This window comes from Hemiscyllium ocellatum, chromosome 4 (assembly GCF_020745735.1).
Source record: "Hemiscyllium ocellatum isolate sHemOce1 chromosome 4, sHemOce1.pat.X.cur, whole genome shotgun sequence".
Lineage (NCBI taxonomy): Eukaryota > Metazoa > Chordata > Chondrichthyes > Orectolobiformes > Hemiscylliidae > Hemiscyllium > Hemiscyllium ocellatum.
The window spans coordinates 7,007,233-7,032,112 of record NC_083404.1 but is presented as its reverse complement, the minus strand read 5'-3'; the positions used below and the strand labels follow the sequence as shown (position 1 = coordinate 7,032,112).

The window sequence follows — 24,880 nt, the reverse complement described above, 5'->3', positions numbered from 1 at the left end:
GCTATCCTTCCTACAAGTCACGTACCCTTGAGTATCCAGAATGTAAATGTACATAGGCAGGGAATTGAGGTTTACAGAGTGCATAGAGGCAAAACATTTTTAGTTTAGACAGGTATCATATGTTAGCATAGTCTTGGTGGGCCAAAGGGCCTGTTCCTGTGCTGTAATGTTTGTTTTCTTATCCCAGTATTTGCTATCTTGTAGCCATTTCTCTGTAATGACTATCGGATGATACATACGTATTTCTGTTTGCATTTCCAATTAGTCTGTTTTGTTAAAAATAATGTGTCCATTCAAATTCAGAGCCCTTAGTTCTGCCTTTTTGCCACTTTTCATTTTAACCCTATCTAAAGTTGCATGCTTAGGTTTGCATACTTGCATATTGTATTAAGAACATGATAGATGGGGTTACAATTTCCCTCATTGCTACCTTGCTCTCTAGCGTTGTCTCTGTTTAATTCATAGAATCTTCTTAAATCTAATCCCTTTCCCTGCTATTTAGTTCAAAGCCTTCTGTCCCATGCTGGTTATGTGACTCACCAGAACACTGGTTCCAGCAATCATCACAATGTTGCATATCCCACTTTCTCCTGTGCTGGTACCAGTGTCCTATGAATGAAACCCATTCTTCCAATTCCAGTCTTTCAGCCGTGCATTCATCTCTTTAATTTAATTTAGCCATCTTTAACATTATGCCAAATTCTTTCATGGCTCAGGTTATAAAGCAGAGATTATTATTTGAGGTTTAGCTTATGCAAGCATGATAGATTCATTTCAGGTGCATCTGGACAGATGCATGAGTAGGTGGGGAGCAGACGGAATTGGGCGATAGGTTTAAATATTGGATTTGGATCATCACAGGTTTGGAGGGCTGAAGGGCCTGTTCCTGGGCTGTAAATCTTCTTTGTTCTTCTTCATTCTGTGTTCTGCTTTCTTTACTTAGCCCCTTGCTCATACTCCCTCACAAGAACCTTTTCATTATTCTGATGTTTGCTTGACTTCAGAGCAAAATATCTTGCAGTGATTCAGAACCCTCCCGGGGTCCCTTTAAGCAGAGAGCCTTCTTTGACTAATCCAGTATGTAATCTGTGATTGATCAAGAAACCCAGAATTAGAATGCTAGTGCCATGTCTGAGTTAAACAGCCCCTGCAAAGCCTACGTCTTCAGCATTCATTTAGTTCCTGACCCACGACAGATCCCAGTCATCAATTTTAAAGAACTGATTGGCAGGCAGTCCAGTGAGTTACCCTGCTGGTAGGGGCAGCATGTTAGTCGTCATCCAAGGTGCTCACCCAACAGTTTTTACAAAAATTTAAAATTACACACTTTGAGTTTGCCTATACTAACCATTAACCATTTTAATGATAATAAAACCAAGTGAAAGATGGAAAATCGAGGATAACAGAAAATTCTTAAAATACACAGCAGGACTGTAGCAATGTTTGTGGAGAGAGAAATAGAATTAACTTTTCAGATTGATTACAATTCATCAGAGCTGAAAATCTAGACTCCGATATGAAGAATCATAAATATGGATTAAGGTTAAAGTAAAGCCTGGTTTAGTACACAGATATTCCAATACTCTCTATTTTGATGTATTTCAACTTTCTTCCTGGTCTATTAAATCTTCTTTTCATTTCAGTTTTTTGCTTGTTTAATAGAAACAGAAATTCATTGTACAGATGTTAACTTAGGGTGATTTTGTAAACCTCGAATGAACCATTACGTACAATAAAACTTACTTTAAGTAGGTCTTCTCTGAGTAAATGTGCCTCCTCATATTTCAGTTCCAGTCAAACAGAGGCTAGACTGACAGGATATAGAACTCCCATTGCAGTTAGACCGGGCTGTACCAGTTTAAGTTTATGCTTTTTTCCAGAAGAATGGTTGGCGATGATTTTGTCACAACCACTCTTTACCAGCATATGAATACTAATTTTCATTGAGGGCAGAGATGAAGCACTTTATGTCTCTTCATTTGTAATATAATCTTGAAAATAATTGATTATAAATGTGATAATGGTATGACAACTTTTTATTTATTTAGTATTTTTGCCAGAAGTATTTAAGTTAATTAAAATGTCCAATTATCCAGGTTATTTTACATATATGTAAGGAAACATGGCTACTATCAACAACTAAACAAGTGAAACAGCAATAAACAATAAAATATGGTTTGGAAGAATCAATTTCCTTTAATTCAGTAATTTCACTGAACCGTTGAGTTTGCTTTCTTGCATGTCCACCCTGCCAGAAGCAAAATGAACAAGAGCACATTAGATTTGATGAGCTGTTTGACAATATTCATTTGCTGCATTTGATCCATAACTAATGTTTCTAAGCAAAGTGCGATAAGTAGCCTAACTAGCAATGAATGTTGTGTCTGCAATAAAACAGTGAATGGTCTTTCTTTTTTCCAATATTTTTTCAAATGGAAGGCAATATGTTTTGTTTGCCATTCTGGTTTGGTCCAGGTTAAAAAAAATCTGACATTGTTTTTTATACTCGCAGTAAAAAAGCAAGAACATTGTATGTTAGCCATTTGAATATCATAACAACGTGGTATTAGTCATTGGGAAGTTAATCCCATTTTTCTGATTATGTATGCATATGGGTATTTCAACAAAGTCTGTTCTCTGAAAGGAGAATGATCAGATTTAATTTAGTAAAACCCTGATGAGGACTTGAAACAAATAGACAAAATGCAGATGAGTACAGAAATAGGAAAATAGGGCAGATGCAGGAGGGAGGGTTTTAGATTCTTGTATCTATGAAGAAGGTGGAGACCTCTCCAAGCGGGATAATTTCACCTAAACCAGAATCGGATCAACATCCTTGTTGAAATACTTGCTGGTGCTGTTGGGAGGAGTTTAAACTAGTTGTGCAGGAGCAGGGTACATAAAGGGTTAGCTTAAGAGTGATACAGCGTACCTTAGAAAAGGAACCTCGGCAGAGGGAGTTCAGGCGTGTTAAGTCTCAAGAGACTAAGGCAAGTCTCTACTTTAATGCTGGGAGTACGATAGGTGAGGCAAATGAGTTAAGGGCTTGTATTAACATGTGGAATTGTGACTTTGCTGCCAAAACAAAGAGAGGGACAGGATTGGCAACTCAACATTCTCGTAGAACATAGAACAGTACAGCATAGATACAGGTACTTTGGCCCATCTTGTCTGTGCCCTGGGATATAGGATCATCAGGTAGGACAGGGGAGGGTGTAAAAGAGGAGGTGGTGTTGTGTTATCAATTAAATGAGTCAGTTACTGCTCTAAGGAGGGATTGTCAAATGAGGTTTTGTGGGTCAAGTTTAGGAATAAAAGGGGGGGGGGTCAATCACACTGATTGGAGTGTATTATATGGTTTCAAATAGTCAGCAGGCAATTAAGGACCAAATATGTAGATAATTAACTGAGGTGTGTAAAAACAATAGTAGGGTAATTATAGTAGGGGATTTCAACTTCCCCTATATAAATTAGGATAAGAGTATTATCAAGGGTCTTAGTGGGTGAGATTTCTTGAAATGTATTCAGGAAAGCTTTGTGTATCAATATGTAGATGGTTAGTACTGAACTTAGTTATGGGGAATGAAGCTCGACAAATATTTGAGGTGGCATTGGGTGAACATTTTAGTGATAGTGACCATAACACGTTAGGTTGTAAATTTGTACAGAAAAGAAGAAAAATTACCTGTGAAAAGGGTATTGGATTGTGGGAAGGCAGATTTTATTAAAATAAGGCAAGATCTGGCGAAGTAGCCTGGAAAGCACTACTTGAGGGTAAAATCACATTGGAACAGTGGGAGGATTCAAAAAGGAATTGGGGACAGTATAGGCCCAACATATTTCCTTTGTGGTTAAATGTAGGAGTAATAAGACTAGAGAACCCTAGATGTCTAGAAGCATTCAGAACTGGATGAGAAGGAAAAGAGAAATATATAACAGGTACAAAGGGAACTAATCAATGGAGACCCCAATGGAGTGTAGAGCGTGCAGGAGGAGCTTAAGAAAGTAATCAGAGAGCATGAAAAATAAATGCTATAAATAATATAGTGTAGTAATAATATAAAATACTAAATGATTTAAAACAGTGGGTAAGATTAAGTAGACCTCACTTTCTCCTTGAAGATTTTAACCTACTGCGAATCCTCTTGCAAGGATGCCTTCCTTGAAGAAGCTCTCTTGCTCCCTCTACAAGGATTTCAGTGAGTCCCTCTCTGACTGCACCCCCCAGGTCATCTCCTCTGCACAGAAGCTCTTCAGCCACGTTCTCAAACAGACTCGCTACCACAGCCACATCTCCTTCCTCAGCACCTGCCTATGGAACCGACTGATCCCGCACGGACTCCAGACTACGTTCCGACCAACAAAATTTGGACCCAACCAGGACAACCTGTACCTACAACAAATCCGAAGCCTCCAGCAACAGACCTCTCTCCGGATTCTCCGCTCCACCCTTGCAGCCATACGTTGCTACCTACATTCCCTGCAATCAGCCCTACCCGAAGGGCTTATGCCCGAAACGTCGAATTTCCTGTTCCTTGGATGCTGCCTGACCTGCTGCGCTTTTCCAGCAACACATTTTTAGCTAAGATTAGGTAGAATCCCAAGATATTCTGCAATGCTATCAATGGGAAGAAAATAAACAGGGAAACGGTAGTGCCCATTAGGGCAATCTATGCATAAGAATACTTCACATTTGTCTTCGTTTAGGAGGAGGATGTTGGTGCAGAATTTGGGAAGATGACTATGAAGTTCCTGGGAAGATTGATAGTAAGAGTGAGGAGGTTTTGAAGGTTTTGGTTCATTTAAAAAATGGCAAACGCCCAGGTTCAGATGAGTTCTATCCCAGGTTGCTGTTGGAGATGAGGGAGGAAATCATAGGTACCCTATCCCAAATTTTTAATTCCTGTCTGGGCAAAGGAATGGTGCCAGAGGACTGGAGCACAACTAATTGGTTTGACTTTTCAAGAATGATGGTATAAATAAACCAGGAAATTATAGACTAGTAAGTCTTACATGAGCGATAGGCAATACTGGAAAATACTTTGAAGGTGAGAATTAATCTCTATTTAAGTCAATCAGTGGTAGTCAGCATTGGTTAAGGATTTATGGTTTACATTTAACCAAAGTTTCCCTGTTTATTTTCTTCCCATTGATAGCATTGCAGAATATCTTGGGATTCTACCTAATCTTAGCTAAAAATGTGTTGCTGGAAAAGCGCAGCAGGTCAGGCAGCATCCAAGGAACAGGAAATTCGACGTTTCGGGCATAAGCCCTTCGGGTAGGGCTGATTGCAGGGAATGTAGGTAGCAACGTATGGCTGCAAGGGTGGAGCGGAGAATCCGGAGAGAGGTCTGTTGCTGGAGGCTTCGGATTTGTTGTAGGTACAGGTTGTCCTGGTTGGGTCCAAATTTTGTTGGTCGGAACGTAGTCTGGAGTCCGTGTGGGATCAGTCGGTTCCATAGGCAGGTGCTGAGGAAGGAGATGTGGCTGTGGTAGCGAGTCTGTTTGAGAACGTGGCTGAAGAGCTTCTGTGCAGAGGAGATGACCTGGGGGGTGCAGTCAGAGAGGAACTCACTGAAATCCTTGTAGAGGAATCCCAATGAAGAGCTTATGCTCAAAATGTCGACTCTCCTCATTGGATGCTGCCTAACCGGCTGTGCTTTTCCAGCACCACACTCTTGACAGAGGGCAGATCAGTGGCAGATAGAATTTAAGTGTGAGGTACACTTTGGAAGAAGTAACAAGACAAGGGAATACTCAATGAATATAGGACACTAGGAAGCTCAGAGTCTCAGAGATCTACAGCATAGAAAAAGGCCCTTTGGCCCATTATGTTATGCCAGTGAAAACCAATTACCTAATTATTCTAATCCTAGAGGAAGATTGGGATCTTGATGTGTTTGTTCTCAAATCCCTGAAGGTGACTGGACAAGTTAATGATGTAGTTAAGAAAGCATACAGTACACTTGCATTCACCAGCTGTGGCATAGACTATTGGAGCAAGGAGGTCATGTTGGAGTTCTTAACTTTGGGTAGGCCACAGCTGGAGTACTGTGTACAATTCTGTTCGCTGCACTATAGGAAGGATGTAATTGAACTGGAGGGAGCGCAAAGGAGATTCATCAGGATGTTGCCTAGAATGGAACGTTTTAGCTGTGAAGATAGGCTGGACAAGCTTGATTTGTTTTCTTTGGAGCAGAAAAAGTTGAAGAGGGCCTGATAGAGGTATTTAAGATTATGAGGGGCATAGACAAGGTGGATAGAAAGCTGTTCCCCTTAGTTGAAGGGACAATAAAAAGGAGCATATTATCGTGGTGATAGGTATTAGTAAAAACTCAGTGGGACAATGGGTCTCTTTTGTACTTTATGATTCAATAATAAACAATAATTTACATTTTGAAATATGGTTTGCAACTGATCATATCAAATATATTTCTTCAATTAATATTGGCACTTTTTGCAGAACAATTAGGGATGAACAACAGATACTGGCCTAGCCAGTGATACCCACATTGTGTGAAAGAATTTTTAAAAATTGCAACTGATATATCAATCAGCAGAACTTAAATCCCATACAATAAATGTCACATAAAAAGAGCTTCAAAAAACTTTTTGGCCAAAAGTTATCCTTTTGGAACGATAACCATCTATTTTGTTTGTCAACTAATAACTATTGAACTGAAACAAACTTTGCTTTTACCAATTACTTCTAAATTTTCAATGTTAAATTTTATTTCCTTCATACCTCTGTAATTTCCTAAAGCATCATAATCACCTTCCTTTCCGGCCATTCCATTCCTTGAACTCTGGCCTTGGGTGTACTTTCTCGCCCTCCAGCCTTTTTGGTTCAGTGTTTTGAAAACTCTTCCCTAAGTGCCTTCACTTTTCTAATTCTCTACTCCTCTAAGGCCATCTTTAAAACATATTTCTTTCATCAAATTTTTGATCACCCATTTTTTTCCTTCTAAGGACTTTAGGATGTTTTCTGCACTAATTTATGTTGTAAATTTGTTTTTTAAATTAGATTTGAAGATGAAATTAGGATAATCACTTTCAACTATTAAAGTTGATGCTACCTACATAAAGCATTTCTAAAAGTGTCTTATGGCTGACAGGATTGCTACTGAGCAACAATGTTAAACTGGAGAATGAAGAAAAACAGTTTAAGATGAGCTAAATAACTGCTATCAATTATTTAATTTTTATGATGTGATGCAACTTTAAAAATAAATCTTAGATAATTCAGTTTACACAAATTCTTTGCTGTGTTAAGTCATTAGTAATTTATATCAACCAATCACTCTGATGAAGAATCCAAAGATCTATGTTTATTGCACAATAAGACAAAACAAAATTAAAAATAGATTGGCAACATGTTGGAGGAGATGTTTGTGTTTTCTTTTCATTCATTTGTAGGACTTGGGCGCCAGTATTGATCGCTCATCCCTATTTGCCCTTGAGCAGGTGATGGTGAGCTGCCATCTTGAATTGCTGCAGTCCACTTGCTGTGGGTTAAGCGACAATGCCGGTAGGGAGGGAATTCTGGTTTCATTTCTTTGTTGTGACGTTCTAGCATTAGATACAACTGGGTGGCTTGCTAGGCCATTTCAGAGGGCAGTTGATAGTCAATCACATTGCTGTGGCTCTGGAGTCACATGTAGGCCAGACCAGCTAAGGATGACAAATTTCCTTCCCTAAAGGACATTAGTGAATCAGATGGGTTTTAGTGACAGTTGACAATGGTTTCATGGTCATCAGTTGACCCTTAATTCCAGATTTTTTTATTGAATTCAAATTCCACCATCTGCCGTGGTGAGATTCTCAGATCTCCAGAACATTATTCTGGGTTTCCGGATTAATAGTCGAGCGATAATGCCACTAAGCCATCGCTTCCCCCTGTGCCACACGTATAATGTATATGTACACAGTAAAGGCAAAATTGCCATTTCCATTGCTACTGAACTATAGGACTGCTCTTTCCTTAAAGACAAACAGCTCATGATAGTTTAACCTGAGGGTCACCACACCTCAGGTGAGGGATGAAGTTGAGACCTTCTTGGTAACCTTAGCTGGTGTTGGAATTGAACCTAAGCTAATGGTCTTACTCTGCATTGCAAACCAGCTGGCCAATCAACTGAGCTAACTGACTGGCCTGCAGCTTTAAATATACTGTATAGTGTATATAAACTTATTATAAATCATATATATTAGCATGCACTACTCCCATCTAGTGTATTTCCCTCTATTGTGTATTCCATTTATTTGTAAAATACCATCTGTTCATATGTCACCTAAACATTTTTTCTTTATTCTATTCTGTGATGTGGTAATTGCTGGTAAGGCCAGTGTTTGCAACCCATCCTAATTTATCTTGAACTGAGTGGCCTATTAGACCCGTTCAGAGGGCAGTTAACGAAAGACCATATTACTATAGGTCCTGCATGCAGGTCAAACCAAATAACTTTTGAAGCTTTCCTTCCATAAATGGCATGAGTGAATCAGATGAGTTATTCCAACAAATGATGATTGGTGTCATGATTGCCAATACTAAGGTGAGCTTTTAGTTCCAGATTTATAGTCTTGAGGTTGGTTAGCTCAGTTGACTGGACAGTTGGTTTGTGATGCAGAATAATGGCAACAAAGTGCATTCAATTTCTGCATTGGCTGAGGTTACCATGAAGGATGCCCCTTTTCAACTACTTCTTCACCTGAGGTGTAGTGATCTTCAAGTTAACCAACTACCAGTTGTCTTTCTGTAATGAGGGGGCAGGACTATGGTGAATTTACCTTTACTTACTTTTTTTTAAAACGAATTTTACTAGCTGTTGTATTAGTATTTTAACCCGTTTCCCCAGAGCATGTGGCAGCATGCCGGCACAGTGGTTAACACTGCTACCTCACAGCGCCAGGGATTCCATCCTCAGGCAACTGCCTGTGTGGAGTTTGCTCACTCTCCTGGTGTCTGTGTGGGTTTTCTTGAGATGCTCTGATTTCTTTCCATGTCTAAAGATGCATAGATTAGATGAGAAATGCAGGGTTCCAGGGCTGGGGTAGGTCTGGGTGGGATGCACTTCGGAGGGTCAGTGTGGATTCGATGGGCTGAATGGCCTGCTTCCACACTGTAGGGATTCTTTGATTACCTAGCTCTCTGAAATATTAGTCTAGTGGCATTAACACTATGCTATCAATTTTCCCTAACACAGAAGAGCTCAGAATTGAACTTGGACATCACATGTACTCATTCAGTGAAAGCTACAAAGCAGGAATCATATTTGAGACCAATGAACCAGTTATAACAGAGAGCTATAAAATGTGTTCCATGCAACTAATGGAGTCTGAGTAATGTTTACAAACACAAGAGAAAATGCTGGAGAAACTCAGCAGATCTGCAGACATCTTTAAATAAGGAAGCAGAGTTAATGCTCCAAGTCCAGTAATCCTTTGTCTCTCTATAGATGCTGACAGAACAGCTGAGTTTCTCCAGCATTTTTTGTTGTCTTTCAGATTTCTACCATTCACAGTTCTTCGCCATTATTTAAATATACTGTTATGGGCCAGGCCAGATACCCTCAAAACATTTCAACAAAGTAGTCTAGACCCTAACTTTGCCAGTTGTTTTAAGCAGGTGTATGGTGGATATTCTAGGGGTGATGCAGCTGGCCCAACCACTTAGTTTTAAACATAACAAAATGTATTTACAAGATTACTGAATGAAACACAAACAAAAGAGAACAGAGTATAGAATAACTAACCTATCTGAAAACCCAATAGATTATCTTAATGATACAGTTCCAAATACATGCAACTATCCCCATAAACACACCTTGGCAAAAAAGGAAAAATCAAAGACTGGTTCTTACGGGAGAGATGTCAAAGAGAGGGAGTATCAGCATGGACCTGCGTATTTGGGGTCAGCAACTTCAAACTGACTGCTTTCGGTGAACAGCCAGACTGCTAAAAACCAAAACAAACCAGAGAAAAGCTGACCTGAGAGAACTAGCCACTCCGCTTTCGTTGTACAAGTGTTTTTTTTTAACTTGTAAGTCTTTTGTCTGAGGTAGTATCTGTTATCTATAATCACATTAGCTCTAAAACCCATCCAAGCCAGACCTTTCAGAATCGCTGCTTTTACAATCTCTCTGGGAGAAAAAGCCTAACATTGTTAAAGGAGCCGAATCATCACAATACACAAACTGATTTGAGACTTGTGTTTTGATTTAAGGTTTTAAAACAACACAGAGATTTTTGTATTTAATTAAGAATGAGATTCCAGTAAAACCTGTTGAATCAAGAGTGCTCATATTTGTGTTTTTTCACTTATAGGACACAACCAGTCAGATTTTTGTTGATGCCTTCTCACATGGTGACTAAGGTAAAGTATGCAGCTATTGGATGAGACTGATTTTTTGTCATAAGGAAATTAGATATGTGATATAGATGCAGTGGCTGAGCCACATCTAATTGAAAATAACAAAGTTCTCCATGTGTTTTATTTGCAAAATCATGATCGCCATCAAGAGAGAATAAATCAGTTGTGGAACTTGTTTCAAAAGCTCACAATTGTAAGCTTCATAATGCTGTGGTTGTACAGGGGTCTTTGATTTACAAACACCTGACTTGTGAACGCTTGTATTTTTGAACTACACAGGATTACAATTTTAAAGATCTGATATATGAACATTTCTTGTACTTGCAAATGCCTGCTTTATATGGTCCTGCATTCTGTTCTGACTTGTGTACAAATTGACTTGCAAACAGAATCAGCATCCCAGCTGATGATGCAAGCATCCTCTAACTGCTGGAACTGTCCCTAAATAACTGACTGCTGCCCACTCCCCAGATATGATTGGACAAATCCCCTGATCATGAGTGACCAAGCTGATAACTGTATCCAAATCCCTGGACTATGTATGGACTGTGTCTGTGACTGGTAGTACCAGGAACCCCAGACCAATAGCAATCCCCCCCCTTGACTGGACTGAGGACCAACTCCACTTGCTTTCTGGTTTTTTGGTTGAACGCGCATGCAGTGTGTTTGCAACGCAGACAGCTAGTATGTGCTGTAGGTATTATATTGACATTTTGGTGTGTGCATAAAAAAGCAATGATCGTTTTTAGGTCATGATTGAAGCTGTAATGTGCTAATTGGCAAGGGAAGGCAAGAAATTGATACTGCAAGCATGCAAGTAGTTGCAAAGTTAGCATGTCCTAACAGAACAACAAGCAGCCCCAAATGAGGGCTGGGTAAAAAATGAGGTCTGCAGATGCTGGAGGTCACAGTTGAAAATGCGTTGCTGGTTGAAGCACAGCAGGTCAGGCAGCATCCAAGGAATAGGAAATTCGACGTTTCGGGCATAAGCCCTTCATCATTCCTGATGAAGGGCTTATGCCCGAAACGTCGAATTTCCTATTCCTTGGATGCTGCCTGACCTGCTGTGCTTTAACCAGCAACGCATTTCCAAATGAGGGCTGGTCCAGTTTATGAGCAGGATACACAAGGTGTCACTATTGCAGCCTTTTAATGCTAGATTCTGGAGTACCCTTTAATGCAAGTCTGTGCTTCCTTAAATGGACTGGGGAGGTGTCATGATGGTCATGAAGGGTTGGCAGATATCAGTTGCTATTGTCTGCGGATGAGAGGTGAGTACTGCCGATGCCCATGTATAGTGTCCTGGATGCTGTTTGGTGATGAGCATCATGCAGGTGTTTCCACCAGCATGCCTGCTCTGACTTCCATGTTTGTTCAACAAATTTGATGGTAAGATAGGCAGTCAAATAATAATGAGATGAGTTACAGATGCTTAACCAGCTATAATCCCTTTTAATTTGCAACTCGCCATTACCTGGCAAGAAATCCCTGTTTCCACATGGTAGGGATTCTATGAAATTGCTTATAATAGAGTCTTAAATCATATAATTGGTTGTCTAAGCTAATGGCAGTGGGTGTGCATTGATAAGCCAACCCAAACTGGCACTTTTCTGTTTTCCTGAATCTATTGCATCCAACATCACCATCACAATCCAATGTCTATTCTTCTATTGATTACTAGAAGCTTGGTTTTTGTCTATGCTAAGCTGTACAAGTTGTTATATGTGCATTTGGATAAAATCTGCTCCTCACCATGTGGGGTAGAACCTCTGCTTCTACCACCATCTTCTTTCAGCGCATGGATCTACAGGGCTGTTTGGTTTAGTGTGGTGAAGGAAAGTCACCGAAAGATCTAACTAGAAGAGGCTTTGTACTGAACAAGAAGTAGTTTATTGTATATTAACAACTAGTTGCATTGCTATGATAGATGTTGTTACAGAGTCCATAAGGAGCACCTAGACGTTATGTCTTACTCCTCATATGTTCTTCTCATAAAGCCATCATCAGAGTATGCTAACTACAGCATATTATTTGTGTTAAGAGTTGATCAGAGTTCAGGACCAGCATGTTATTCCAAGATTGAAAGAAAAGATGGCAAGATTCAAGAATCCTAGATAACAAGAGCTGTTGAAAGTTTAGTCAAAAGAGAAAGGAAGCATATGTAAGGTTTAGGAAACTGAAATCAGACCAGGCCCTTGAGGGATATAAAATGATCCATGAAAAGAATGAGGCTCTAGAATTGTTATCTGGTGTAGGAAGGAGAGGTTCAAATATCTTGATCATTAGGATCTCTTCCAGGCAGGAGGGCCCTGTTCAAGAAGGATGGTTTGCACTTAAACTGAGGCATTAATATCCTTGCAGGGAGGTTTGCTTATGCTATGAGGGTTTAAATCAGTGTGGCAAGGGGTTGGGAACTAGAACAGTAGGTGAGGATGTGGAGTAATTGAGGAAAAGTAGAGATTAAACAAAGAAAGTCTGATTGGGGACAAAGTGAGACTGGTGGTCTGAAATGTATTTATTTCAATTCAAGGAGTATAACAGACTTAGAGCTTGGATTAGAACATAGAATTACAACTAACAGGAACTTGATTGAGGGAAGGATAGAACTGGCAGCTCAAAGCTCCATGGTTCAGATGTTTCAGGTGAGATAGAAAGGGGTGTTAAGCAAGTGGGGGAGTTGCATTAGTCATTAACAAAATGTCAGGATTGCATTTAGGTAGGACATTATGGAGGGTTCATCTAGCAAGGTCATATACGTAGAACTCAGGAAAAAGAAAGGTGCAATCGTTATGATGAGGTTATTCTACAGGGCCTCCCAATAGCCAGTGGGAGATAGAGGAACAGATATGTAAACAAATCATGGAAAGATGTAAAAACAACAGTGTTGTTGTAGTGGGTGATTTTAACTTCCCCAATAATGACTGGGACTCCCTTTGAGGCAGAATTTGTGAGGTGCATCCAGGAGGGTTTCTTGAAACAATATGTAGACAATAGTCCAACTAGGAATGGGCTATACTAGACCTTGTACTGGGGAATGCACCTGGCCAGATGATCAAAGTTTCAATGGGGGTGCATTTTGGGACCAGCGATCACAATTCCATAAGTTTTAAGATAGTATTAGATGAGGATAATACTAGTCCTCAGGTGATAGTGCTAAATTAGGGGGAGGCTAATTACATCAGAAATTGGAGAAATTAGATTTACGGTACTGTTTGAGGGTAAATCCACATCTGACACGTGGAAGTCTTTTAAAAGCCAGTTGATCAGAGTTCAGGACCAACATATTATTCTAAGATTGAAAGAAAAAAATGGAAAGGTTCAGGAATCATAGATAACAAGAGATTTTGAAGGTTTAGTCAAAAGAAAAAGGAAGCATATGTAAAGTTTAGGAAGCTAAAATCAGACTAGGCCCTTGAGAAATATAAAGGAAGCAGGAAAGAAACTAAACAAGGAATTAGGAGAGCTAAAAGGAGCCATGTAAGGCCTTGCCAAGTAGGATTAAGGAGAATCTTGAGACATTTTTTATATATATGAGGAGAAAGGTAGTTAGGGAAAGGTAGGTCCACTCAAGGACAAAGGATAAAATTTATGCTTCAAGTCAGAGGAACTGGGTAAGGTCCTTAATGAGTACTTCGCATCAATATTCAAAGAGAAGGACATGGATGATGTTAAGATTATGAAGCGGTATGTTAATATTAGGGCATATCAGTATTAAGAAAGAGGAAGTATTGGGTATCTTGAAAAACGTTAAGGTAGTTATGTCCCCAGTGCCTGATGGGATCCAACCCAAGATACTGAGGGAGCTGCAAATGTGTTGCTGGTCAAAGCACAGCAGGTTAGGCAGCATCTCAGGAATAGAGAATTCGACGTTTCGAGCATAAGCCCTTCATCAGGAAGGGCTTATGCTCGAAACGTCGAATTATCTATTCCTGAGATGCTGCCTAACCTGCTGTGCTTTGACCAGCAACACATTTGCAGCTGTGATCTCCAGCATCTGCAGACCTCATTTTTTACTCCAAGATAAATCTTTCCATGATTTGTTTACATATCTGTAAATTTAATAGTTGTAAATTTAAAGTTTTCCTTTAAAAAAGCGGTAGCAGACCCGGAAGGCGCGCTAGGTTACCTGGGTAAGGTTTTTTTTTCTCCCCTTATTTAAACGCACAGGCGAGTCACCCGAGGCACTACACGAGTAGTGCCTCCCACCCTTCCACCTCCTCTAACCTAATAATAAGACCAATTGTGACTAGCGGGTAAGTGCTGCATTTTCCTTGTTTGTTTCTTTAGATTTAGTTGGTTTTTGTTGTTTTTTTTAAGGAAAGCTTACTTTTAGAGGGATGGCAGTGCAGAGAGGGCAATGTTCCTCTTGCAACATGTATGAGGTGAGGGAAGCCATTAGCGTCCCTGCTGAGTACACTTGCAAGAAGTGCACCCATCTCCAGCTCCTCCAAACCCGTGTTAGGGAACTGGAGCTGGAGTTGGATGAACTGCGGATCATTCGGGAGGCAGAGGAGGTCATAGATCGGAGCTTTAGGCAAGTAGTTACTCCGAAAGTTCAAGATAGATGGGTGACAGTGAGGGGGAGTGGGAGGAGGAAGCCAGTGCAGGGACCCCCTGCGGTCATTCCCCTCAAGAACAAGTATACCGTTTTGGATACTTGTGGGGGGGATGACTTACCAGGGGCAAGCAACGAGGTTCAGGCCTCTGGCACGGAGCCTGGCCCCGTTGCTCAGAAGGGTAGGGTGGAGAAAGGTAGAGCGATAGTTCTTGGGGACTCGATAGTGAGGGGTACAGACAGACGGTTTTGTGGGGGCGACAGGGACTCACGTTTGGTATGTTGCCTCCCAGGTGCAAGGGTACGTGATGTCGCTGATCGTGTTTTCCGGGTCCTTAAGGGGGAGGGGGAGCAGCCCCAGATCGTGGTCCACGTTGGCACCAACGATATAGGTAGGAAGAAGGGTGAGGATGTCAGACAGGCTTTCAGGGAGCTAGGTTGGAAGCTCAGAGTTAGAACAAACAGAGTTGTAGTCTCTGGTTTGTTACCCGTGCCACGTGATAGAGTGTCGAGGAATAGGGAGAGAGAGCAGTTAAATGCGTGGCTACAGGGATGGTGCAGGAGGGAGGGATTCCGGTTTCTGGACAACTGGGGTCCTTTCTGGGGAAGGTGGGACCTCTATAAAAAGGATGGGCTACACCTGAACCTGAGGGGCACCAGTGTCCTTGGGGGGAGGTTTGCTAGTGCTCTTTGGGAGGGTTTAAACTAACTCCGCGGGGGCATGGGAACCAGGACTGTAGCTTTAGGGTACAGGACCTTGAGTGTAGGGAGGTTAGGAATAATGCAGCGATCTCTAAGGAGGGTGCCTGTAACCAGAAAGGTGGATTGAAGTGTGTATACTTCAATGCCAGAAGTATAAGGAATAAGGTAGGTGAACTTGCAGCGTGGGTTGGTACCTGGGACTTCGATGTTGTGGCCATTACAGAGACGTGGGTAGAACAGGGACAAGAATGGCTGTTGCACGTTCCAGGGTTCAAATGTTTTAGTAGGATCAGACATGGGGGTAAAAAAGGGGGAGGCGTGGCATTACTTGTCAAAGACAGTATCACAGCAGTGGAATGGACGATGGAAGAGGACTTGCCATCTGAGGTAGTTTGGGCTGAGGTTAGAAATAGGAAAGGTGAGGTCACCCTGTTAGGTGTTTTCTACAGGCCTCCTAATAGTCCTAGAGAAGTAGAGGATAATATTGCGAGGATGATTCAGGAAAAGAGTGAAGGTAGCAGGGTGGTTGTTATGGGGGACTTTAACTTCCCAGATATTGACTGGGAGAGCTATAGCTTGAGTTCATTAGATGGGTCGGTGTTTGTACAATGTGTGCAGGAGGGTTTCCTGACACAATATGTCGACAGGCCAACAAGAGGGGAGGCTATATTGGATTTGGTTCTAGGTAATGAACCAGGCCAGGTGTTAGACTTGGAGGTAGGTGAGCACTTCGGGGACAGTGACCACAACTCGGTGACTTTTACTTTAGTGATGGAGAGGGATAATCGTGCGCCGCAGGGCAAGAGCTATAGCTGGGGGCAGGGAAATTATGATGCAGTGAGGCATGACTTAGGTTGTGTGGATTGGAAAAACAGGCTTCAAGAGAAGAACACTAATGAGATGTGGGGATTGTTCAAGGAGCAGCTACTGCGTGTCCTCGATAGGTATGTACCAGTCAGGCATGGTGTAAAGGGCCTTGTGAGGCAGCCGTGGTTTAGTAAGGAATTGGAGTCCCTTGTGAAAGGGAAGAAGGCGGCATATGTAAAGATGAGGCGTGAAGGTTCAGTAGGGGCGATTGAGAGTTATAAGGTAGCCAGGAAGGATCTAAAGAGGGAGCTAAGAAAAGCGAGAAGGGGACATGAAAAGTCTTTAGCTGGTAGGATTAGGGAAAACCCAAAGGCTTTCTATAGGTATGTCAAGAATAAAAGGATGACTAGGGTAGGTATCGGTCCAGTCAAGGATAGTAGTGGGAAGTTGTGTGTGGAGGCGGAGGAGATTGGAGAGACATTAAATCAGTACTTTTCATCAGTATTCACTCAGGAACAGGACACTGTTGCTGATGTGAATATGGAATCACAAATAATTAGAATGGATGCCCTGGAAATATGCAGCGAAGAGGTTTTGGGAATATTGGAAAGGATGAATATAGATAAGTCTCCTGGGCCTGATGGCATTTACCCCAGGATCCTATGGGAAGCTAGGGAGGAGATAGCAGAGCCATTGGCCTGGATTTTTATGTCGTCATTGTCAACGGGAATAGTACCAGAGGACTGGAGGATAGCGAATGTGGTCCCATTGTTCAAGAAAGGGAGTAGGGATAGCCCTAGTAACTATAGGCCAGTGAGTCTGACTTCAGTGGTGGGCAAAGTCTTAGAGAGAATGGTAAGGGATAAGATTTATGAACATCTGGGTAGGAATAACGTGATCAGGGATAGCCAGCATGGATTTGTGAAGGGCAGGTCGTGCCTCACAAACCTTATTGAGTTCTTTGAGAAGGTGACTATGGAAGTGGATGAGGGTAAAGCAGTAGATGTTGTGTATATGGATTTTAGTAAGGCGTTCGATAAGGTTCCCCATGGTAGGCTAATGCTAAAACTTCGGAGGTATGGCATTGAGGATACATTAGAGGTTTGGATTAGGAATTGGCTGGCTGGAAGGAGACAGAGGGTAGTAGTTGATGGATTATGTTCATCTTGGAGCGCAGTTACTAGCGGTGTACCACAAGGATCTGTTTTGGGACCATTGCTTTTTGTTATCTTTATAAATGATCTAGAGGAAGGACTTGAAAGCTGGGTAAGCAAGTTTGCGGATGACACGAAAGTCGGTGGAGTTGTGGATAGTGAGGAAGGAAGTGGTAGGTTACAGCGGGATATAGATAAGTTGCAGAGCTGGGCGGAAATGTGGCAAATGGAATTCAATGTAGCTAAGTGCGAAGTCGTTCACTTTGGTAGGAATAACAAGATGTTGGATTACTGGGCTAATGGTAGGCTACTTGGTAGTGTGGATGAGCAGAGGGATCTTGGTGTCTATGTACACAGATCTCTGAAAGTTGCCACCCAGGTAAATAGTGCTGTGAGGAAGGCATATGGTGTACTGGGCTTTATTGGCAGAGGAATTGAGTTCCGGAGTCCTGAGGTCATGTTGCAGTTGTATAAGACTCTGGTGAGGCCTCATCTGGAGTATTGTGTGCAGTTTTGGTCGCCATACTATAGGAAGGATGTGGAAGCTTTAGAACGAGTGCAGAGGAGGTTTACCAGGATGTTGCCTGGAATGGTAGGAAAATCTTATGAGGAAAGGCTGAGGCACTTGGGGCTGTTCTCATTGGAGAAGAGAAGGTTTAGGGGAGATCTGATAGAAGTGTATAAGATGATTAGGGGTTTAGATAGGGTAGATACTAAGAACCTTTTACCGCTAATGGAGTCAGGTGTTACTAGGGGACATAGCTTTAAATTAAGGGGTGGTAGGTATAGGACAGATGTTAGGGGTAGATTCTTCACACAGCGGGTTGTGAGTTCATGGAATGCCCTGCCCGTATCAGTGGTGAACTCTCCTTCTTTATGTTCATTTAAGCGGGCATTGGATAGGCATTTGGAAGTTATTGGGCTAGTATAGGTTAGGTAGGACTCGGTCGGCGCAACATCGAGGGCCGAAGGGCCTGTACTGCGCTGTATCCTTCTATGTTCTATGTTCTATACTGAGGGAGGCAAGGAAGGAGATTGCTGAGGCGTTGACAGAGATCTTTAAATCCTCTTTATTACAGAGGTCCCAGAAGACTGGAGGATAGCCAGTGTTATTCTTTTATTCACAAAGAGCAACAGGGATAACTAGGAAATTATAGGCATGTGAGCCTCACATCAGTGGTAGGGAAATGATTGGAGAAGATTCTTATGGATATGATTTGCTCACATTTGGAAAAGAATGGACTTATTAAAGATAGTCAGTATGGCTTTGTGCAGGGGGAGGTCTTGTTTCAAAACTTTGATTGAGTATGACACCAAAATTGGAGGTGTGGTGGACAACGAAGAGGGTTACCTCAGATTACAACAGGATCTTGATCCAATGGGTCAATGGGCTGAGGAATGACAGATGGAATTTAATTCAGATAAATGCGAGGTGCTGCATTTTGGGAAAGCAAATCTTAGCAGGACTTATACACTTAATGGTAAGGAGTGTTGCTGAACAAAGAGACCTTGGAATGCAGGTTCATAGCTCCATGAAAGTGGAGTCACAGGTAGATAGGATAGTGAAGAAGGCGTTTGGTATGTTCTCCTTTATTGGTCAGAGTATTGAGTACAGGAGTTGGGAGGTCATGTTGTGGCTGTACAGGACATTGTTGGAATATTGCATGCAATTTTGGTCTCCTTCCTATCGGAAAGATGTTGTGAAACTTGAAAGGCTTCAGAAAAGATTTACAAGAATGTTGCCAGGGTTGGAGGATTTGAGCTATAGAGACAGGCTGAACAGGCTGGGGCTGTTTTCCCTGGAGCATCGAAGGCTGAGAGGTGACCTTATAGAGGTTTACAAAATTATGAGGGGCATGCAGAGTGTAAATAGTCAAAGTCTTTTCCCTGGAGTCAGGGAGTCCAGAACTAGAGGGCATAGGTTTAGGGTGAGAGGGGAAAGATATAAAGGAGACCTACGGGGCAACTTTTCACACAGAAGGTGGTACGTGTATGGAATGGGCTGCCAGATGAAGTGGTGGAGGCTGGTACAATTGCAACATTTAAGAGGCATTTGGATGGGTATGTGAATAGGAACGGTTTAGAGGGATATGGGATGAATGCTGGTAGGTGGGACGAGATTGGGTTGTGATATCTGGTCGGCAATGATGGGTTGGACCGAAGGATCTGTTTCCATGCTGTACATCTCTATGACTCTATGACTCTAAGTGACAAAGATGATTGATAGAGACAGTACAGTGAATGTTATGAATTTATTGAAAGAATTTGGCAAGTTCCTTTGTGGTTAGGCTCTTCTCGAAAAATAAGTCACATGGTGAGTTGGCTAATTGGACACAAAATTGGCTTGGTCACAAAGATTGAGGGTAGCTGTGGAGGGCTGTTTTTCTGACTGGAGGTCTGTGACCAGTGATATTCCACAAGAATCTGTGCTGGGATCTCTGTTGTTTGTAATTATATGCATGATGTGGTTGAAAATGTAGATGGTCTGAATCGTAAGTTTGCAGATGATAATAAAATTGTGCAGTTGTAGTAAGTGAGAAAGGTGGTCAAATAATACAGCAGGATATACAGTAGATCAGTTGGAAAGTTGGACAGAGAAATAGCAGATGGAGTTTAATCTTGATGAGTGTGAGGTGTTGCATTTTGGGAGGTCAAATCCAGGAGAAAAATATATAGTAAATAGCAGATCCCTGAGGAGCACTGATATACAGAGAGATATTGTGGTGCAAGTGGAACCACAGGAGATTGTGGAGATACTAAACAAATATTTCCCTTCAGTACTTACTGTTGAGAAGGACATGGAAGCCAGGGAACTTGGGGAAATAAGTAATGATATCTTCAAAAGTGTCCATATTACAGAGGAGGAGGTCTTAAAACACGTAAAGGTAGATAAATTCCCGCGACCTGATCGCGTGCTTCCCAATCCTTTTTGGGAGATTAGGGAAGAGATTGCTGGCCCTCCTGAGATATTTGTGTTACCAATAGCCACAGATGAAGTGCCAGAAGACTGGAGGTTGGCTAATATGGTGCCATTATTTAAGAAAGGCTATAAGGAAAAGCAAGTGGTAGGGCTCTGGGGAACGATGCTAAACAAAGAGATCTTGAGGTGCAGGTGCATAGTTCCTAGAAGGTGGAATCACAGGTAGACAAGGTGATGAAGAAAGCATTTTGCCTTCGTTGGCCATAACATTGAGTAAAGGATTTGGGATGTCATGTTATGGTTGTACAGGTCATTGATGAGGCCAGTTTTGGATTACTGTTTTCAATTCTGGTCACACTTCTATCAGAAGGATATTGTTAAACCTGAGAAGGTGCAGAAAGATTTACAAGAATGTTGCTGGAACTAGAAAGTTTGATCTATAGGGAGAGGCTGAATAGGCTGGGGCTATTTTCCCTGCAGTGTCAGATGCTGAGGGGCGATCTTATAGAGGTTTGTAAAATCATGAGGGACACAAATAGGGTAAATATACAAGCTCTTTTTCCTAGGATGGGGGAGTCTAAAACTGGAGGGTAAAGGTTTAAGGTGAGAGAGAAGAGATTTAAAAAGGACCTGAGAAGTAATTTTCACATAGAGGGTGATGCGTGCTTAGGATGAGCTGCCAAAGGAAGTGGTGGAGGTGGCGCCAATTACACCATTTAAAGGACATCTGGGTGGGTAAATGAATAGGAAGGTTTAGAGGGATATGGGCGAAATGCTGGCACGGTGGCGTGGGTGGCACGGTGGCACAGTGGTTAGCATTGCTTCCTCACAGCACCAGAGACCCGGGTTCAGTTCCCGCCTCAGGTGACTCTCTGTGCGGAGTTTGCACATTCTCCCTGTGGGCTGGCTAGGTTTCCTCCGGGTGCTCCAGTTTCCTCCCACAAATCCAAAAATGTGCAGGTTAGGTGAATTGGCCATGCTAAATTGCCCATAGTGATCGGTGAAGGGGTAAATGTAAGGGAATAGGTCTGGAAGGGTTCTGCTTTGGCGGGTCGGTGTGGACTTGTTGGGCCAAAGGGCCTGTTTCCACACTGTAAGTAATCTAATCTAAAATGGGACTGTATTTATGTAGGATATCCGGTCAGCATGGACAAATTGAACCAAAAGGTCTGTTTCTGTGCTGTATTTGTTTATGACTCTATGACCAGAATTGTATGCAGTACTCCAAATGTGGCCTGACCATGTTCTTGTACAGTTGTAACATGATGTCCCACTTCCTGTACTCATTGCTTTGATCAATGAAGGCAAACGTGCCACATGCCTTCTTCACCACCTGTGTGGAGGGAATCAAAAAAATGGAAATGTCTATTTGATCTCATCCTCACAACCTGGTTATAGCAGTGCAGTCCATGAGAATATTAGTAGGAATAACCAATGCACAGCACCTTGTAGACAAAATTCCAACTTCACATTGAGGATACTGTCTATTGTGTGGTGTGGCACTGAGTTTGGGAGATCAATCAGTAGTACTTTAGAATAATTATGTAGACATATGAGGGTTTCAGCAACAGATGAGCTCTCAAATGTAAAGACACCATAGTTATACCAGACTGTAGGTGTGCTGTCTCATTAGAGTGACAACCAGTGGTCATTTGACCCAAGGGTCACCACAGCAAAGGAAAAGGATGAGAAAGAGAATTCTTCATGATAACCTCAGCCATTGTGGGAATTGAACCCACGCTGTTGGCATCACTCTGCACTGAAAATCAGCTGTCCAGCTAACTGACCCTTGATAAATGAATTAAAAAGAAGTAAAGTCAAATGTTACCTTGTAGAAGTAGGTGGTCTCGGTGCCTATATGAATGTGTGGTCAAACTTTTGTCCTGGGTTTAGATAGGGTGGGCCAGTTGCTGGCAGGTGGGACTAGATTGGGTTGGGATATCTGGTCAGCATGGACAAGTTAGACCGAAGGGTATGTTTCCATGCTGTACATCTCTATGACTTTATGACTGTGCTGACTGCTCATCAAACAGATCTAGCAATACGAAATTGGACATTCATGAGTCATTGTGAACCATTCACAGCACCAGAATTCTATTAAACCACAACTTGTCATACTTTCTACAACATCTTTGGACTGTGGGAGGAAACCAGAGCACCTGGAGGAAACCCACAACCTTCCCAAACAACCTCCTCTCCAGCCTTAGAGGTGCTGCATTCTTAAGCTTCTATGTATACCTGTGCCTTTCTGACCATGAATGAAGATCCTTTAGTTAGAAATCCTTCTTTTGACAGATCTGGTGCATGAACTGCCCACTCTCTTAGTTGGTCAGGGAACTCAGAAATGGAATACCAATGCTATGCCTCGATTTAAAGATGATTAAGCCAGAGAGTAGTGAATCTATGGAATTCATTGCCACAGAAGGCATGGAGGCCAAGTCATTGAGCATACTTAAGACTGAGATAGATAGATACTTGAGTATCAAGGGAATGAAGGGTTATGGGGAGAAAGCGGGAGGATGGAGAAACTTATCAACCATGATCATACATTTCCCTACAGTGTGGAAACAGGCCCTTCAGACCAACATTTCCATACCGATCCTCCAAAAAGTAACCAATCCCCAACTAATCTACATTTACCCCAGACTAATGCACCTAACCTACACATCCCTGAACACTATGGGCAATTTAGCATGGCCAGTTCACCTAACCTGCACATCTTTGGACTGTGGGAGGAAACCAGAGCACCCGGAGGAAACCCACACTGACGCAGGGAGTATGTGCAAACTCCACACAGAGAGTCATCTGAGGCTGGAATTAAACCTGTGTCCCTAATGCTGTGAGGTAACAGTGCTAACCACTGAGCCACCATGCTGCCATGATTGATTGGCGAAACAGATTCGAAGGGCTGAATGGCTTGATTTCTGCTTCAGTGTCTTATGGGTCTCCCATTTTCCATTTTTTATTAACTTGAACTCATCCAATACCCTGCTCGTCATATGCTGACTTGCACCAAGACTCTATTACCCACCCCTAAATCCACTCACCTACATTTGTGCTCACCTATGCCTTAGTTTTAATCTTATATTTATTTACAAATTACAGGGCCCTACCCCTGCAAACGCTGAGCCTCCCTACATCCTACAATTCCTGGCCCTTTTCCAATCCTGGCCTCACATGCAGCCACCAGTTTCTTTGCTCCACCAGTGCTCTCTGTTGTTGAGGCCTTACGCTCTGAATTTCTCTGCTTAAGCTTCTCCACACCTCTTCCCCATGTGTTCTTCTTAGGGTGCATCCATAATCAACTTTCTAGTATGTATCCAAATTTCATTGGTATCATTTTTTCCAAATTATGATCTAGTGGCTTGAGATCTAATGCCTGAGACATTTCGCTACATTATAGGTACTATACAGTGCAAATAATTGTCGGACTTATGGTCTATAATGATATGTTCACTGATAAACAATGGAAGCTTATGGTATTTTTGTTACTATAACTTTAGTGTCGATTCTTTTTAACTCAGTATCCATACTTCATTTCAGTGATTGAGAGTGGAGCTCTATGTATGTGACAGCCCTGGTGGCAGCTTGCTGGTGTAAGAACGATGCTGCTCACTGTGAACGGATATTGTAATTACTGGTCTGACTCTATAATTACACCCTTCATGTATTCTTGTGCTCAACAAGTCAAATTTAGGTTTAATGTTGGACTTGTATTTTCTTTACAAACTTGACTCGACAGATCTTTATTTATTGACCCTAATTTTTTTATTGAACCCAAAATAAGGTCAGAAGTGGGAATGTTCACTGATGATTGCATATTGTTCAATTCTATTTGTGACTCCGACAATGCTGAAACAGTCCATGTTTATATGCAAGGAAAGCTGACAACATCTAAATGTGAGCCACCAAATGACAAGTAACATTTGTGCTACACAAGTAGGCAGTGACGTCTCCAACAAGAAAGAAACTGAACATTTCCTTTTGACATTCAATGGCATTCATTACCATTACTGATTTCCCCCACTATCCACATTGTACAGTTACTCTTGGCCGAAGTCTAAATCGTAACAACCATCTAAATACTGTGGCTACAAGAGCAGGTCAGAGACCAGGCATTCAGTCGCAAGTAACGTACCTCCTGACTCTTTGAGACCTCTCTACCATCCACAAAACGCAACTCCAGCGTATGATTGTATATTTTCCATCAACACTCAAGAAGCTCAACAATATCCAAGGTAAAGCAACTCACTTGACCAGCACTCTATCCACCACCTTTCAACATCCTCTTGCTGCTGCAGGAATGCATCTAGCAGCACTTGCCAACCTATGACTCATATCACCTAGACAGAAAAGGGCAGTTGATGTATCTG

At 41.9% G+C, this 24,880-nt stretch overlaps 1 protein-coding gene across 4 annotated transcripts in view; it reads left to right on the top strand.

The window, feature by feature from the left end:
• Window positions 1-24,880, top strand: part of ppp1r42 (protein phosphatase 1, regulatory subunit 42) — a 117,252-nt gene that overhangs the window by 91,790 nt on the left and 582 nt on the right. For all 4 annotated transcript variants that reach the window (XM_060824104.1, XM_060824105.1, XM_060824103.1 and 1 more), the window contains one exon: window positions 10,324-10,372. In XM_060824104.1, coding sequence (XP_060680087.1) covers window positions 10,324-10,372 — 49 coding nt within the window. The remainder of the gene's footprint in view (window positions 1-10,323; window positions 10,373-24,880) is intronic.